Source organism: Papio anubis, chromosome 17, assembly GCF_008728515.1.
Source record: "Papio anubis isolate 15944 chromosome 17, Panubis1.0, whole genome shotgun sequence".
Lineage (NCBI taxonomy): Eukaryota > Metazoa > Chordata > Mammalia > Primates > Cercopithecidae > Papio > Papio anubis.
The window spans coordinates 72328093-72347325 of NC_044992.1; the positions used below are offsets into that span (position 1 = coordinate 72328093).

Genomic DNA, 19233 nt, shown 5'->3' on the forward strand with positions numbered 1-19233 from the left:
ATAGTATTTTATGGTAGTTTTTTGTCCTGTTTGGTGGAGAATCTCTGAATTATAGTTCTCACAGCTTGGGGGATCACTCTTGCAGAAATTGTCCAGGAAGTCCTGACTCTTGGACTCGTGTTCCTAAATTAAAACCAAACTGGGGAGTAGATGCGTCTGTCTGTGCTCCTGCCGCCTCCTTTCAGAGTTACTCTAGCCAGTAGGAATGAAGAAACTGGGTCTCCACAACCCAGGATCTGACGACCTCAGGAACAGAAATGCTGGCTGAGCTGCATTCAGGTTCTTTGTAGGACCTGCTGAAAAGGACCAGTTAAGTGGGTCACCACTTAGAAACCGATTGCAGCATCAGGTGAGTAAACGTATGAAGGCTCATGGAAGAAGAGACTACTCAATCAGCTCAGAAAGTCCAAGGAACATGGGAACTAGTAGGAAGAATAATAATAATATGGATAGTGATGTTCTCATAGAATCCGAGAGGTGGAGGAACCTGTGGGAGCTGCGGCCATGCCCCTCGCGGACGCCTGTCCATTCCTGGAGACTGCTCAGGCACCACTCTCCCCACTCAGGCCAGGCCGCGTGGAGACCTCAGGCGTGGTGACGCCATGCCCCACCCTGTGTATGTCCTCGCCTTACTGCGACCTCCCTGTGAATGTCCTTATCCTACCATGACCACCCTGTGTGTCTTCATCTTACCACGATCGCCCTGTCCCAGAGTCTACCTGTCTGCCTTCTCCAGCTAGCCTGTGAACTGCCGGGATGACGAGGATGTTGTGCTCCACTCTGTCCCACTTCGGAGCACAGCGGCTGACCCATAGCAGAGCGAATGCGTGGCTGGACGAGGGATCAGCTGCAGGCGGCAAGCAGTGGATGTGGGGGTGAAGGAGAAAGAGGTGGCGATGAGTACTGATGGCAGTTTATTAGCAACAGACGTGCATCAGTGGGAACTGGGAATACGAAGAGGCAGAAAGGCGTCCTGATTCTGGGCCCAGACTCTGGAGACAGACAGACCTGAGTGTGGGCTCCTCTGACACTGGTGATCCTGTGGCTCTGAGCGATGTGCTGAAGCTTTCTGATCCTTGGGTCCTCATTGTTAAAATGGGTGTGGTGATAGAGTTGTCATTCATTTAAAGGTGTGGCATGTTCTTGGCATGTTGCAAAGTGCTGTCGTCATCATCATCGTCATCATCGCTGAGTTTGGAAGAGGAAATGATACGTTTTATTTTTCCCTTCTCAAATTTTTGAATTTGAGGTGTCACAGGCAATCAAGTGAAAATAACCAACTCTCTTAGAGGTGGTAGCTGCAGCTGAAGATTTTTGGGACTTCAATGTTCAGGCAGTATTTAAAACCAGGGAGTTACATTTGATTGCCTGGGAGAAGATGTGGAATAAGAAGAACAGAACAGGCCCCTGATGATCTGTTTTTAAGGGGAGGGTGGAAGAGAGGGGTCCCAAGAGGGGAAGCTTTGGAAGAACGAGCTGAGGCAGCCAGAGACCTGGGGACGGAGTGCGTGTTTGAGGGGAGACGGCGCAGAGAAGACAAGAGGGGGCAGGAATGGAAGAGACCATGGGATGCAGCATGTGAAGAGTTGACTGTATTCCGTAATTTTTGGAGAGCAGTCAGGATCAAAACTAGATTTTCATTTTTTAAAAGCGATTTGAAATAATGTTAAATGTACACGAGAGTTGCAGAGGCAGCACAGAGAGCTCCTGTGTGTCCTTCAGCCAGCTACCCAGTGTCAGCCTCTTACATGACCTCAGTACAGCAATTAAATCTAGGGAACGTGTGTTGTTACAGCGCTGCCAATCACACACAGCCTCTGTGGTGCCTGCAGCTTTGCCGCTGTAATCCTCTGTGTGTCTTGTGGTCCAGCCCAGGCCCCACCCGCACTGGCTGCCTGGTCCTCTGGTCCTCCCAGGCTGGGATGGTTCCTCAGCTGTTTCTTGTCTTTCGTGACCATGACACTGTAAGATGCTGCTCAGGTGTTTGGAGGTTGCCCCTCTCTTTGGGTTTGTCTGGTGTGTTCTCATGATGAGACTGAGGATCAAAGTTTGGGGAAGAATAATGCAGATGGGTTATTCTCAGTGCATCAGGCCCGGGGGTGCGTGGTGTGCGTGATTCTTATTACTGCAGGTACCAACCTTGATCACTCGGCTGAAGTGGTGCCTTGTGTGTTTCTCCAATGTGAAGTAATTATTTTCTTCTTTTTAATTCATAAGCATTTGAAGGACATACTTTGAGAGTATGCAGATATCCTGTTTCTCCTTAAACTTCCATGCCCTGATTCTAACATCCATGCGTAATTACTGCCCTGGTGTTCTAATGGTGGTGCTATACCTCCCTATTTCCTTCCACGTTTAGTAATTGGAATTCTTCTGTATGAAGGAATTGTTGCTTCTCTTGTTTATTTACTTGGTTGTTTGTTTATATCCATATGGAGCCACTAATACTTATTTTACTTTTTGGGTTATAATCCATTATTATTATTATTATTATTCATTTTGTTACTGAAATTGTTTCAACTTTGACCACCGACACACCTCCTAGTATTTTCTCTGTCACAGCCCTGGATCAACCACTTCTCCAAGGATCTTTGGCTTTTTTGAGAGTGGTATTTAGAAACCAAGATGTGGCCTCTTTGTGTGCTTGTTACTACTGGAGCGTTAGTGTTACTAGGCCTAGGCCCTCTCCATGGACATAGCTAAGTGATGCATTTGTGTGTAGTAAGCTAAAAACACATGCATATTGATTTGCGCATCTACGTACAGGTATGGAAACTAGATTTTAATGACTAAACAGGAGGTAAGGGACTAGGGACTGAAACAGACTAATCTTTCCAGAGGTTTGGTGATACTACTGAACAACGTTGTTTTTTCTAGCTTTCTCTGTAATACGATTTTTGCAGTAAATAAATAAAGAACATGTGATTAGAGGAGGCTCTCTGTTGGGGGGACTTTGAAGAAAGAACAAGGCTAAAAAGGGATGTTTAGTTTCTGCAAGAGGTAAGTTACGTCTATAGATAGAAGAAGGGGGTTGCTGAAGAAAGTATAAATCAGTGGAGTAAAGGATGAGAAATGGGAAGTATGAGAAGATAATTCAGGACAGAGATCGAGCGTTTGACTTGGCAAGCCCAAGCACACCTCTCTGAGACGTGGGGGGGAAGGACAGGTGAATACAAATGTGGCAGAGCTTTGAAGCTGGACATGAGAGCTGGTTCCCCCTGGAGCCTGTCTCCTGTTCAGTGAGAAGCCAGGCCATGTCCTGAGAGGTGGGGGCCATGAGTGCCAGGATGGAAGGGTCAGGAGAGAGGAGACGTGGCAACCCACCCCCTTCCTCATGTTTACTGCCTGGCATAGTTGGCATTTTTCTTTATGTTGAGGAAAATGCTGGTATGATCTGATTAGTAGGTGCTAAATACCCTAGTTTGTATAAAGTAGGATGGTATCTTTGCAGGGCTAACGAAATGACCAAATCAGGTCTGGGTAAGGCCACCTGGAGATCCGTGTCCTTCAGCTGATGGCAGTCTTCCTGTGCATCCCAGCGATCCACAGAGATGCTTGCAAATTCTCGCATCCCAACAGCGGCGATGCCAGAAATTTCCAGGCTCATATCTACCTGCTCAGCCACTGCGGTTGGGGTTGGGACATCCCACCTGCCCTTCCAGAGGGTGACTGTCTGCACCTGTCCAGTGTGCCCCCCACCGCTGCCTCCTCTGTGCAGTGTCAGAGCTGCTGTGCCTGGATCTGAGGAGGTGCGGTGGGAAGGGAAGGCGCCCACACGACCCTCGTGCTTGCCTTTTCAACTGGAGCACGGGGTGGCGGCACGTGTTGTTCTGCCCACCCCACCCACCGGGATGCAAACTTCCTGAGGCCAGGGCTTCTTCCTGCCACGCCTTGCCACCACGCCCCTTGCCTCCCCTGGGACATTCTCTTCTTTGTAGTCATCTGTTTGGTGTGTGAGGGATTTTGCGTTTTGTCTTCTGCCCTGTAATTTAAAGGGATAAAACGCTCACGTTTAACTTAAGCCAAAACCCAGTTTCAGTCTTTCCACCAGAAATCCCTGAGATGTGGAATTGTGGGAAGCTCCTTGGAGGCTGCTGGGCTGCTGGGCTGCACTCTGTGGGAAGATGGCCTGCAGGCTTCAGTGGGCTGGGCTCTCCCGGCCATGGCTGCCTTGGTGGCTAACTCAGGCTGTGGCGACAGACTAGTGAGGCAGGTGGACTCTTTCCTGATGTTTAATATAACCTGACAGATAAAGTGGATTTGTAATGAATAAATGATCTAAAACCCATTTCTATTTTTTTGTTTGAAATGAAAACATGGTCTTGAATATGTTTCTTGGAGAGAAAGAAGAGACGCTTTGATTAGGAATTCTCTGTACATTTAGTTTTGGGTCAAGAAGAAACGAAAACCATTGGCCACAAGCTCTTGGGTGTTCCAGGCAGCCTTCGGTGTATTCAGGGGGCTTCTCCGTTCTCGGCTGGTGTGGGTTGGTGCAGCCGGGATGACAGAGGAATATTCCACAGGAGAACGAGGAGTGACTGTACTGTGGACGTTGTTTCTGTCCCTGCAGCCGGGGCTGTGAGGCTGCAGGCTGCCGTTTGCTGGTTTACAGGGTCATAATTCTGGCCTGGAGCTTGACAAACGACCCAGGACCTCTGAGATGGGAAATGAGGTCTGCATCCCCTGTTGTAATCAGGATTCGCTGTCAAAGGTCATTTTCCACAGTGTGGCTTAATAGAGTTGGTTTTATATTCCCTGAGGGATATGGACTTCCAAATGGTTGCAGTCTCACTAACTGTAATGTATACAGCTCATGTTTGAAAGGAAATCAGCTCTCCTCCAAGGTTCTCAACCAGGAAAACTTTTCCCCTCAGGGGACACTGGGACATTGGCAGTGTCCAGGGACCTGGAGACTGTCACATCCAGGTATGCGGGGTGGCTCGGTGGTGCTGTGGAGATTGTGTGGTGCACAGGACAGCCCCACAAGGAGCGACCCGGACCCAAATGGCCCTGGTGCTGAGAGGGACGGACGCCGCTCACAGAGAAGCGACCACAGAGACCCGCATCCAAGCAGGCTTCCCAGGGCAGGTGGGGCCGGGAAAGCTGTTCCGTGGCGCAGCATCCCAGTGGCTCTTACGGGGTGAAAGCCCCTCTTAGAACTAAAAGTCCTGAAGCCGAGACCAACTGGGGCCATCCACGGCCCTGTGCCGTGCCGCCTCCTGGATGCACACTGGGAGCTGGAGACGGTCCAGCCTCAGCAGGACTGGGCCCCGAGGACCCCGCCTGTAACCTGGCACTAGCTGCCTGCAGATCATGGGGCGTGGAGGGAGAGGCTGCCAGTGCTGTCCTAGTGCAGCAGCACCTCGTGGTCACGACGGATCATCTTTCTGAACTTTGCACCTCAAACATTTAAAATGGAGGTTTTGATTTTTGGCAAATGTGGAAAATAGATTTCAGCTCAAAAAGCAGGACCTGAGAACATGGTGTGTTAAAGTGTCTTTCATCTTATGCCACTTTGCAGCCTTGGGACCCTCGGACTTGTACCCAGAAGGCAGTAAAGATGACAGCAGCCCCCGTTTCACTGATGGTGGCTCAGAGGACATTGTGAGATGGCTGGAGGGTCAGGTGGCTGTAGGGTCAGGGCTGGGCAAGTTGTATTCAGATGCTGTTTGCTAAGCCCAGAACATTATAGGAGGTAAATAAATAGCACACAGTGTTCTAGGGGTAGAAAGATGAGCCCATTTCCCAGGCTGCTGCCAAAATCCTTTCTCCTGTCAGCGTGGGAGGTGACCCTGCCCAATTAAAGGACGTCTTTTGGCCCCTCTTTCCCCTGGCAGCAGCATGGAAGTGGGTGGGGGAGGAGAGGAGCACACTTCCTCCCACCCCTGGGGACTTGTGAGCGCAGTCTGCAAGCTCTGACCCCAGGAGGAAGCGTGGTGAAGTGCACTTCTGACCACGTCACGCTCCGAGAACGTGGACGCTGCACCTTTGACTACGTCATGCTCCGAGAACGTGGACACTGCACCTCTGACCATGTCACGCTCTGAGAACGTGGACGCTGCACCTCTGACCACGTCACACTCTGAGAACATGGACGCTGCACCTCTGACCACGTCATGCTCCAAGAACGTGGACGCTGCACCTCTGACCATGTCACGCTCTGAGAACGTGGACGCTGCACTTCTGACCATGTCGCGCTGGCCAGAATTTGGGTGCGGGACAGACTTCACTGGAAAGGAAACTGGGCAATGTGCTCAGCTGCAACTGCTTTAGAAGAGAGATAAAATCAGATATAGACTAGCAGTCTCTACCACACTGGCATTTAGATAATTTGCAGCTTTTCTGCCAGCCAAAACATTTCATGTACAAATGCAAGTATTTCTATAGGATGGATATCTAGAAGTAGTCAGAAGGAATGTGCCTTTAAAATTTTTATAAGTACTTCCCAATTGCCTTCTGTAAAAGCTTCATTAATTTACATTCCCACTTTGATGAATGAGTGCCCTGCATCCTTCAACAATGGGGCATTATTCACATTTTATCCTGCTTTCCAGTTTGCTGGATAAAAATGGAATGGATGGATGGGCGGGTGGGTGGATGGATGGATGGATGGATGGATGGATGGATGGATGGGCGGGTGGATGGATGGATGAATGGATGGATGGATGGATGGATGGATGGATGGATGGATGGATGGATAGGTAGATAGATAGATTCTCATTGTAATTTGCATTTCTAATCAGGAGCATGAAACTCAGAGTCATTGATGATTCCTCTCTCTTCTGTGAATGGACTGTTTGTGTGTTTTGCCTGTTTGTTGTTGTTTCATCCCTTTGTTGATCTGCAGCAGAAGTTTATATGAGACACATCTAAAAACTTCCCTGTCATGTACTATGTACCTCCTTTCTTTAAAATTGCTGGTCACTGATATGTGTCTTTATTAGAATTACAGATTTTTAATCTTACTGTATCAGTCAGTCTCAAGACTTAGTAGGTTTTGTGACTTGCTTAATTAAGGCCTTTCATATGCCAAAATAAATGAATAGGTTTTCAGTCCACTCTGATGTGTGTGTGTGTGTGTGTGTGATCTCATATAGCAATACCAAATGGTGGGTTAGAGTTTCCAGCATCACTTATTGAATTGTTAATTCCTTCTTTGCAGATTTAAAATACTGTCCTCCTTAGAGTTACATGTGTGTCTCTGTTTCTGGGCTCTCTCTTTTCTGTTGATTTGTTTGTCTCCCTCACTAATACCATCCTGTAATTACTATAGATTTATAGTATCTTTAATATCTGGCAGTGTGAGTCCCTATTCATTATTCTTTATTAATTTTTTTTTACTCTTGTGCTTTTTTTTTTCTTCTGTACTCTATAATCATCTTGTGAAATTCCATTAATGGAAAAAACCCAGCAGATATTTTGATTAGGCTTGCACTGACTGTTTGGATTCATTAGGCAAGAACTGATATCTCTCAAATCCTTCAGTGGGTTTATTTACAGAGAGCATTTCCAGGTGTTCTGTTATAGTGCAGTGATTATAAGCAGTCCACCAAACGCAGACAGTTTAACAACATTTTCAGTAGAGCGGGGTCCTGCCCGTGATGCACATGTCTCCACACACCCCGCGCACACCTGGGCTGTTGGTATCCTGCCTCATCACGTCTGAGATATGACTTACGTCTGAGATGTAGCTTATGTCTGAAATGTAACTTTCGTCTGCTTCTTTGCTGTGCACGGACAAAGCTTCTGCAGGCTGCCTCCGTGCCGTACTTCCCCAGGCTTTGCTTGATCTTCTGGCCTTCTGTCCCTTTCCTCTTCAGTTATAAACAATCCAGGCAGTGCCAGCGGCAGGATGTGTGGCTTAGCTGCTAAGAAACAAGCTCACTTTTGGTGAGCTTGTTTGATTTTTGCCGATTTCTGGGAATTTGATTTCTGCCACAGCTTCACTACTCACACTCTTGATGTCCAAGGAAAGGTAAATAATGAACGTGTTCTGTGGAGAATTCCTTAAAAGTGTTAGCTTTCTGTGCGGATTGTAAGTGTTTCTCAGGTGAGATGAGAACATTCTTCTCTGCATTTACAGAATCACTAGTGTCTGTTCAAGGGCTGAACAGTACAGTGTGTTCAGAAAAACGTTTCACTTAGCGGATTAGTGTTAGTAGGTTATTGTTCTGCGATTGAAATACATTTATACAGCCAAACCCACTTATACCCCTTAAGTATGATCTTTCAAAAGTCATCTCAGTGACAAAGTGCTTATGGGCCTCTCTGAAATTAAAGGGACAGTGGCATGCAAATTGGAGGACCCGACCAACTCCTCAGAGCTCCCCTCCCTTGTAAATGAGGTGTGTGTTGTGTTATATAAACACAGAGATGAGACAGAGTAAAAGGACAAATGGAGACACGGAGTGATGAGCACATGTGTGAGGCAGCTGTGGATATATGGAGGGAGGCCCTGCAGTGGGAACTGAGACAGCCGTGAGATCCATGGAGGGAGGCCTTGTGGTGGAAACTGAGGCAGCTGTGGATCCATGGAGGGAGGCCCTGCGGTGGGAACTGAGCTGTGAGATCCATGGAGGGAGGTCGCATGGTGGGAACTCAGACAGCTGTGAGATCCATGGAGGGAGGCCCTGCAGTGGGAACTGAGATAGCTGTGAATCCGTGGAGGGAGGTCCCGAGGTGGGAACTGAGACAACTGTGGGTCCATGGAGGGAGGTCCCACGGTGGGAACTGAGGCAGCTGTGGGGTCCATGGAGGGAGGTCCCACGGTGGGAACTGGGCTGTGGGGTCCATGCAGGGAGGCCCCGCAGTGGCAACTGAGACAAGTTTAAGGAGTTGACTAGCAGCTGAACCCAGTGGCAGCTGCGGAGGAGCTTGGGGCTCGGGATGATGACTTTGGCAGCCACCTGGTGCGGGCACTACTGGAGTAAAGCAGCATCTGAGGAGATGTGGAGAAGTTCAGTTTGATGGTTTTGGTTTTGGTTTTTGTTTTTGGAGACTGAGTCTCGCTCTGTCGCCCAGGCTGGAGTACAATGGTGCAATCTTGGCTCACTGTAACCTCCGCCTCCCGGGTTCAAGTGATTCTCCTGCCTCAGCCTCCCAAGTTGCTGGGTTTACAGGCGCCCTTCACCATGTCTAGCTAATTTTGTATTTTTCGTAGAGAGTGGGTTTCACCATGTTGGTTGGGCTGGTCTCGAACTCCTGACCTCAGGTGATCCGCCCGCCTCAGCCTCCCAAAGTGCTGGGATTACGGGTGTGAGCCACTGCACCTGGCCGGTTTGCTGTTTTTATCGTTTTGTATAAAGGCTAACTCAGCGTCTCTCCAGCAACCAGGCTCAATGGGTGTGCCTTTTGTGACGTGCAGTACTCACCAGCAGCCCATATTCCTGAGATGCACATGTAACGAGCGCACTTTGTGTGTTTTCTAGAACTACACGCAGTACATCCCTCTGTCCATATATGACCTGCAGACATGGATGGGCAGCCCGTCGATCTTCGTCTATGACTGCTCCAACGCTGGCTTGATCGTCAAGTCCTTCAAGCAGTTCGCACTACAGCGGGAGCAGGAGCTGGAGGTGAGCGCTCTGGTGCTCGGAGAGCGGTGCTGGGTTTGCTTTTGTTTTCCCTGGGGGTGGGGTTTGGGTGGGGAGGTTGGGAGGTGTTGGACATTCTCTGAATGGAGCAGGGCTCAGAATGCCAAGGGCAGGATGGCATATTCTATACCGGGAGCTAGGGAGGCACTCAGCACACTTTTATTTTTGAAACATGTTCTGTTACAGCCCAGGCTGGAGTGCAGTGGTACCATCTCCGGGGCACTGCAGCGTCTGTCACCTGAGCCCAAGCAATCTTCCCTTCTCAGCCTTCCGAGAGGTTGAGACTACAGGTGCACACGCCATGCCGCCATGCCTAGCTAATTTTTGTAGTTTTTGTAGAGGTGGGGTTTCGCCATGTTTCTCAGGCTGGTTTCAAACTCCTGAGCTCAAGCAATGCATGTGCCTCAGCCTGCAAAGTTCTGGGATTACAGGCTTGAGCCACTGTGCCCAGCCCAGTACAAACTTACAGGCTTATTTTTACATCTCATTTTACTCAATGTCGTTTTTAATCCAAACATCAATTGATAACATTAATAGGGTTGATTTGTGCCCCAACAGTCTCTGCCTCCAAGATAAATGTGAAAATAAAGCAGACACGTTTATTTTAGGAGACATGGACCCACAGCTTCAGTTCCACGGTCTTCACTTCTACCAGTGCCTTTGTTACTGCCCCAGTTTCTTTTTCTGTTGTGTTAAAAAAAAAAAAATCCGCGACAACCACTAAGCTAAAATGATAGAAAACAAACGAAAACAGCTGCCATTGGTAGCTCCCACTTCAAAAAGCGGAGAGCCTCTGCACCGCTCTGATAATGAAGAGACATTTTGCTTAGTTGTTTTAATTAATATTTGATGTTTGAATTAAACAGTGAATTCTGAGGACAAATTGAAGAGGCAGTTTCAATTAAGAGGCCTCCATCTTGTGGCCTGCACAAGAGTGTCAGAATGAAACATTTTGCAGCCTCAAGGGGGTCATGAGTTCTGACTGGTTGCAGTATAAGAAATTCTCAATTTAGGAGCAAAAATGGTCTTGAGTATGTTCCCTCAAGCCTTTTTGAGTATATTCCATTTTAATGTATTATGTTTCCACATTTCATCAGAGGAAAGTGCTGAAACAATCGGCAACAAAATTTGAAATTCTGTTTGGTAGACTTTCATGTTAATGTGTGTAGAGTTGAATATTTTATATTTGTTAAGTCTTTATGTGAGACACTGCAAAAGAGTGATAAGTATAATGTGCTTTGTCCATGAAAAAGGGTCCACATGCAACACGTTTGTTTGTTTTCTGTGATGAGGGAAAGAAAGATCAAGGTTTGTATGATCAAATTTTTTCCCTTGCTTTTAGGCATTTCATCTTGGTTTACCCAGGGGATAGGTTATCTGATAAGCATTAAGGAACTCAAAGCATTGAGGGGTAGTCTATTTTTCCTCGCATCAAGTAATAAATATTGCAAAAAAAAAAAGAGGCAGATTTTTACATTTATAATATGTAAATAAAAATGCCACAGAATCCTTCCTGAGTTCACCAGATTTATGGGCTGTAGAGTGGCTAAGGGAAAGACCAATCCATCAGCCTTAGTTAATTAAAACATGTTAAATAGAGACCCGCTCCCCTTTCAGCAGAAGACCAGCACCTCCAGCTCATGCATAATATCAAATGTTTGCATCCCAGCGCTCTGAGCATGTGCTCCGGCAGTACCGTGTGTGCTCGCTGTATGTTGCCAGGGATTAATCAGCCTAAGACACTGTTCATTTCATCAAGTGTAACAGAAAAGATTCCCATGCATCTTTTTTTAGGGAAAAAAAAAATGTTTAATTGACTCATTCCACACGAAAGAGATCAGATGAAAAATATGTTAACTGGGTTGGCAAATAGATGGCAAGGCAATGCGATACCGTATGTCTTTAATTAGCTCTGATTTTTATCTTCGTTCTTTAATTACAATGTAGATCAGTCTTGTGTGTTTCTATTACACTTACTATTATTGGTTATTGTTCACTTGGTCTCTTACATAAACAGTGGAAATTAAAACGGTAAAATTAGCTCCTAACTAATATCTTAATGTTCATTTAGTCATTTTACTATCTGCTGGAGAAACAGCAGTCCTGTGCAGCCTGTTAGGGTTTTTCTTTTAAAATATTTTTTGCCTCTTTACAGCTGGTCAAATTCTTTGTAAATTTACAATATGTTTTAATACTTTTATTGTATGACATGTGAGCTGAAAGAAATTGACAGGTGAATGATTTGTTCTAGTGTTAAAGAATTGATTAAATGTAATGCAAGAAAATGGTTATTTGAACCAGAAAGCCTCCAAATAATAAACATTAACACAAACATGAGTGACATAAATGTTAAGAGATGATGATCAGCTTTCATATTCTTAGTGGCACAGTGCTTGTCCTGGGACCAGGAGGTTTATTTATTGTGTGCTTCTCTCTCAGGAGTGCGGTAGGTAGAGTAGAAGACGACTTCATCAAAGCACAGATACAGTGTTGCACACACATCAGACCATCAGAGCCAGAAAACGGCATCTCCCCGTCACTCAGTAATCCTGCTTATGTTTGTCATTGTGTCATATTTCTTTGTAATTTAAAAATTAAGGATAATATTCAAGTCTTTCCGCTTTCAGTCTTCTTTTATAAATATTTCTTTTTACCAAATTAGTATATGCCATGGTTTGAAAAATAATACAGAAGGTTTATGATGAATAAAATAGTTCCCGGCCCCACACTTTCTCTGCTGAGAATCTGTGACCAAAGGCACCTCCTTTCCCTGTTTCCATTTCTGGTTCTTCTGAAGGGTGTCTCCTTCTCTGTAGATGACATGCTGAGACCACTGCTTCTTTTTTTTTTTTTTTTTTTTTTATTATTATTATACTTTAAGTTCTAGGGTACATGTGCATAACGTGCAGGTTTGTTACATATGTATACTTGTGCTATGTTGCTGTGCTGCACCCATCAACTCGTCAGCACCCATCAACTCGTCATTTACATCAGGTATAACTCCCAATGCAATCCCTCCCCCCTCCCCCCTCCCCCCTCCCCATGATAGGCCCCAGTGTGTGATGTTCCCCTTCCCGAGCCCAAGTGATCTCATTGTTCAGTTCCCACCTATGAGTGAGAACATGCGGTGTTTGGTTTTCTGTTCTTGTGATAGTTTGCTAAGAATGATGGTTTCCAGCTGCATCCATGTCCCTACAAAGGACACAAACTCATCCTTTTTTATGGCTGCATAGTATTCCATGGTGTATATGTGCCACATTTTCTTAATCCAGTCTGTCACTGATGGACATTTGGGTTGATTCCAAGTCTTTGCTATTGTGAATAGTGCCGCAATAAACATACGTGTGCATGTGTCTTTATAGCAGCATGATTTATAATCCTTTGGGTATATACCCAGTAATGGGATGGCTGGGTCATATGGTACATCTAGTTCTAGATCCTTGAGGAATCGCCATACAGTTTTCCATAATGGTTGAACTAGTTTACAATCCCACCAACAGTGTAAAAGTGTTCCTATTTCTCCACATCCTCTCCAGCACCTGTTGTTTCCTGACTTTTTAATGATCGCCATTCTAACTGGTGTGAAGAGAAGACATTCATACAGCCAACAGACACATGAAAAAATGCTCATCATCACTGGCCATCAGAGAAATGCAAATCAAAACCACAATGAGAGACCACTGCTTCTTGATTCGTCGATTTGAGGTTATCTGTGGGCTTTCTCTTAGGGTACAAACCAAGAACAGAGCTGCCATTAAGTCCTGTTTAAAGAATGGAGAAACGATGTGGAAGCCTGTTAGCAAAGAAGTCGATTCCATGTAGATTACATGCTGGTTTAAATTCCTATGTGTTATTTGTATTCAATAGTGAATTCTAAAGAGAAAATTCTAGATTGAAGAGGCTGCGTCACTCATGACACCTTCTTGCTTTCCCTCTTTTTCCCTCTGTTGGATGTCTCTATACTTTGTAACCTTTGCGGTTTTAAGTAATATCCTTATGCTTATATTTCTGGTTTTATCAGTAATGGGTCATTTATTCCATTTTCAAGGCTCTTAGCTTCCTTGTACTTTCTTCTCCCTTTTTTTTTTTTTTTTTTCTTTTACAGCTTCTGTTATCTGCACTTTTTGCGATTGTCTGTCCTTCTCTGACCACGATTAACACCTCTGTGCTTGAGTGGAGATTGATTCTATAGGAAGACAAGCATTAAACCTTGTTACCTGATTATGGCCACGTAAATACTGCTCACTTAGTGGCTAAATAGAGTAGAGTACTGTGATTTCCATTTTTATAACTGTTTTTGTTTGTTTGCTTGCTGTTCCTGGACATTTCCTATTTTCTTCTTGAATTATCTGCCGTTACCGCTTCCACCACTGATAGATCTGTAAGGAGAGTGGCAGAGCACAGAAGGTGCCCTCTCCCCTCGTGTCTTCCAAGCTCTCCTGCCTCGCTCAGCCGATGGTGCCTGTGGCCTCCTCCCCAGCGTCAGCTGGCTCCCCTTTGTAACTCTCCGGGATCCATCCCTGTGTCTAGATCCCACTACTTCCCCTCTCGATCTTCTCCATTGTTCTCCTAGAGGAAATCCTCAAGCACCACCCTAAGAAAGGATGTTTGGCAGTCTGAGACCGTCCGTATTTGAAGCAGTGGAAGTAATGAAAAATCTCATTACTGGGTTTTAGACAAATAGCAGTTTGTCTTTTTCACTAATAAGGTCTCTGAGGCAAATGATTGACTTTTCAGCAGTGCCCCTGGAGACCAGGCATCCTTGGCCGGCTGGCTTTATCCTCATGGTTGCGATATGCCCACCACATCTGCAGGTGTTCCATCTGCTTGGGAGGCAGGAGAAAGTGGGGAAGGGGCAGTGCTGGCCACAGCTGTCTCTTTTATAAGGAAAGAACAGCCCGCCCTCTGTGTCTGTGGCTTCCACATCCTTGGAGTCAACTAACTGTGGCTCCAAGACATTCAGAAAAAAAAATTGCCACCTCTTCTCACCATTATTCCCTAAACAGTACGGTATAACAACTGTGTTTACAGCATTCACATTGTAGTAGATGTTATAAGTAATCTAGAGATGATTTGAAGTACACCAAAGTCTGTGTGTAGGTTACATGCAAGCACCACACCATTTTTTATCTGTGCGTTGGCAGATTTTGGCATCTGTGGGGGTCTAGGAACCAATACCCTGGGGATATTGAGGGATGACTGCAACAAGCTGACTTCGGTTTAGACGAAGTTGGCCAGAGCCAGGTCACGCAGCACCCCAGCTGTGGTTGAGGGGTGGCTAAAGGGAGTGGACTTGGGGGTGTCTGTGAGATGATCCACTGAGGACCATCAGCCACATTGCCTGGGTAATGTCATCATTCTAACTACATCCATTATCCATAGTGTAGATATGGAATGTGAGGCAATTTTCAGTCTTCCAATGGTAGCATTATTACTACTTGCAGTGGATGAGTAGATGTTCTTGATAAGTCTGCCACCTCCATCCAGATAAACGCCATAAGGGGAATATTTATAGTCATCGTACACAGTATATGTATTGACTGAGTTAGAGAGAAAAAAGAGAATTCAAATGTTTTTGTAACAACTTTTATCTTGGATACTAAATCCTTAGCCTATAAACTAGAAAGGAAGGTGAAGTCTTAAAGACACAGATGCTCTTGGAAACAGAGCCCATGAAGTCTTGTCCATCAGTTTCTTCTAGTGGATATTTCTCAAGGGCAGTCAGAACTCACCATCACTGAAGACGGCAGTCAAGCCCAGAGTGAAATCTAGGTGAGTTTCTCTTCTTTTTAATGGGAGGCCAGTAGCGAATTCGGTTGGTGGTAAAGACAATAATGCCTTTCTTCTGCTGGGACAGCACAGGCTTGACTGCTCCAATAAGTCTTGTTCTGCATGTAGCCATCTTCATTTGGTTTGGGGCTGGAGCATAGGCAAGTTCTTGGTGGGAGCCATGAAAATAGGCTGAGAATGACTTCTGGAGAACAGGTTGCTGTTCTGTCAGAAGAGTCTTGTATGGAAGTTCAGCCCTGGCTGGTGCGGTGGCTCATGCCTGTGTAATCCCAGCACTTTGGAAGGCCGAGGTGGGCAGATGGCTTAAGTCCAGGAGTTCAAGACCAACCTGGGCAGCATAGCAAAACCCCATCTCTACAAAAAATACAAAAGTTAGCCAGCTGTAGTGACGTGCACGTGTCATCCCAGCTACTCTGGAGACCAAGGTGGAAGGGTCGCTTGAGCTCAGAGTTGGAGGCTGCAGGGAGCCGTGATTGTGCCATTGCACTTCAGCCCGGGCAATAGCGTGAGACCCCCATCTCTTTAAAAAAAAAAAAAAAAAAGTTCAGCCCGTGGATCACGGGCACAATTCACTTCTCCACTCTTCCCCCATACTCTACAAGGCTTTTCTCAGGATGCTTCCGAGTAAATCATGTTTGTGTGGTGTCTCTAAACACGATTGTGTGGTCCAGTCCAGCCACCTCTAGCAGTACACTCCCAAAGCACAGAAACCTGTCAAACGGTCACTCACTGCCACGGCGAGAAGCTTGCTTGGGTCCGCAGCATCCCTGAAGCTGCAGTGACTTAACTGCCGCCCCCCCCACCCCCCCACCAATGTGAAAACCGATAGATGATACATTGGCTTCCTGCATTGATCCCCGTAACTAAATTTTATGTCAAATAAATATTGTAATTCTGTCAAAAATGACTAACGTCTAGAATCTTCAAGTTTCCTCAAAAATATTAAATGCGTGTCTCACAGAACTAAGGTACTCATGTTCTGAAATCTTTGTCATTCCTTTGCTACTCCTGTAGATGGGCACACTGCGTGCCTGGCATGGAATTCTGCAGCAAAAGGCAATTCTCAGGCTGAAGGTTGTGATTGTAGTGATTGCTGAGTACCATCAGTTAGTTCTTTGGGTACCTCTCAACAGGTGTGTTTCTTGATCACCGTTTCCTAAATTGGAATTTGTGTGTGTGAGTTTGCAAATCTTCTCCACGGACTTGCCGTTGTCATGGCATCTGTGATTCAGAGGAGGGATCTGCAGTGCCAATTCCACGGGAGCTCAGGCTCGCCTGTGTTTCTCTTTCCAACAGTGATTTTCATAAGTGCTTCCCCTGTAATCTCATAGTTGGTTGTTTGTAGGCAATAGGGACACGAGCTGTCGTCTGTTATGTCACAACTGTATTAAGTGTCAAGTGATACTAATTTTTAGGTTTTAAAAAGATGCTTTCCTCTTTTCTAAGTTATCTCTGTTTCCTCCAGCATAATTTTTTTTCCTTTGGTTAATTTTGATTATTCTCTCTCATACTAGAGGTGTGTGATGATTTTATTGTTTCTCATATTTAAGAATGAAGAGAAGCTGCCCATCACTGCGTGTCTGTGTCAGGAAGCGTTGGCCAGAGGGCTTTGCTCGATGGGAAGTAGGGGACGCTGTCTGCTGCGCTGGGGACTCACTGACGCCCCCACGCTGAGGTCTTTATTTCTCTGGGCTCTAAACGACCATACTAGCTGCCTTTAATTTTCCCCAGATACGTCAGTAACTCTCTTTAGAGGAAAAAAAACTCCACCACCACCCTGAGTGCTTTCTGGGGAGGGTGGTGGTGGAGGATCATTGCAGGAGCCCTGGCTTCAGGCATGCAGGTGAGACGTTGGCTGTCCTGATGGCAGGTCTTCAGGTAACCCATGCCTTCCAGCCCACACCATTCCAGGCTTGGGCACAGGGGCCGCCTTCCCACTTCCCTTCTCTGCATGCATTCTAGACGCTTTCAGTTCTTCTTTTTAACAAAAGTTGGCCGAAGTCATTTTACATACCTTGTGGTTTATTTATAGTAAGCTGTAAGAACCCAGACTTGTGAAGGTTTTCAAAACATTAGAATATCTGCTCCCTGGTGTTAAGAGATGTGTAATGTAGTTGAAGCACATATATTCATTCTTTCTTTCTCTCTCTCTCTCTCTCTCACACACACACACACACACACACACACTCCATCACCACCACCACCACAACCGAAGAGAAGCATTTTTCATTTAGCAGAAATGCTGCCATTTCCACTGTCTATGGCAGAAGGGGAGTTCATCCAAAACATACAGTAGAAACCCCTTTAATTGGAATCCACAGAACGACCATCCCCAAAGCACCGCTGGGAAGAATGAAGCCACTGTGAGAGGTTAAGAGGATAGTGGGGCAGGGCTGGCGCTTGGAGTGGACTGGCAAGCTGACTTGCCAATCAGAAAGGAAATAGGTCACAGGAAAAGTGGGGGGAAACACAGGCCCAGGGAAGATGAGGTCCACGCCTGCCAGTGGGTGCTGGGAGGGCAGCCCCGCAGGGAGCAGGCAGCAGGAGCTACCCAGCCTGGCCCTGTGTACCTGGCAGGCCTCGGGCTGTGGACACCCTTGCCTTTGGTTTGTATGACGTTTCACAGTTGGTGGGACATTTGTGCCGTTTCATCCATCTTCAGTCTGCACAGCTGAGCTAAATGTGACCGCCAAAGCTTTTGCTGCTTCTCTGTGCCCATGCACCATCCCTTTCTGTGGTTTACATGGGGAGATAAAGGTCTTTTCTGTTGGCACCTTTCACAACTCCCAGTCCTAGAATTTGGAGGCTTCAGTAAAAAGAAAAGTGATTTCTCTGCATAAAAGATTTAAGAACCTTTACCGCTGATGATCTTAAATGAAATTCACAGACACAGCAAAGCGTATCATTAGCACAGACAACTTCCAGAGTGCAACTGAAGTTCTCCTTTCTTCACAAATGCTTTCCCGAGCCTGAAATCTTCCTCGGCTGACCTGATACAGCAATCTCCTACACAGCGGCCTTGACAATTATGCGTTGTCTTGTAGCCTCTCTTCTATTGTTGTCAGCTTACTTTACATCTGTTACGTAAACCTGTCAGGAATGCCTCATGTTAAATTGATGCTCAGGAAGGATCTGTAGATTTGACTTGATAAATACATATTTGAATAAACTACCTTTAGTTGTCTTCTTTAGATGTATCTATGATGCATTAAATATATTTGATCTTTAATTGATTTGTATGAAATGTGACAAGAAACAAAGAAAACTTGATTAGCCTTAATTCATGAATACAATATGCTATTTGCACTTCTCACAAAACTGGGAGCTTTCCCCAAATTCTTAGAGTTTAACTTTTTTTTTTTTTCCCCCTAATTTCATCTATTTAAAAGTATTATCTGAAATTGCTTGATATTCTGGATCACAGATGATGGCCAGCACTATGAGATGCAGAATGGGGCACTGTGATCCCAGCAGGATCCATCTGCCTGGCCCTGCTTGCTGTCGCAGGAACACTTCTGCACCCAACACTGAGGCCGAGGGGGCTCACCCTGCCCCGACACTGAGGCAGATGTCTTTCACAAGGGATTCACAAGGGATCCTGGTGGCACAGGGCAGTGGAGTTTCTGGCTGAAGGTGGAGCCTCATGAGAGGAGAGGGGCAGATGGGAAGTAAGTGCTTTCACTGAACACTGAGGTCGGAAACACGGAAGAGGTGTTCATTCTCACCCATCCTCTCCAGCATCACACGATAAGCCTGTTTGCACAGAAGGCAAGGGCAGGAAACAGGCGTAGAGATCAGAAAAGGAGAAGTTAGACCATCTTTTCTTGAAGATGAAGTGATCACCTGTGTT

General features: G+C 46.0%; 1 protein-coding gene across 6 annotated transcripts in view; it reads left to right on the plus strand.

Annotated features, from left to right (window-relative positions):
- Positions 1–19233, plus strand: part of RPTOR (regulatory associated protein of MTOR complex 1) — a 408568-nt gene that overhangs the window by 173846 nt on the left and 215489 nt on the right. For 5 of the 6 annotated variants that reach the window (XM_003913544.5, XM_009191423.4, XM_009191420.4 and 2 more), the window contains one exon: positions 9429–9575. The exons of the other annotated variant lie outside the window; for it this stretch is intronic. In XM_003913544.5, coding sequence (XP_003913593.1) covers positions 9429–9575 — 147 coding nt within the window. The remainder of the gene's footprint in view (positions 1–9428; positions 9576–19233) is intronic. 6 annotated transcript variants of the gene reach the window in all.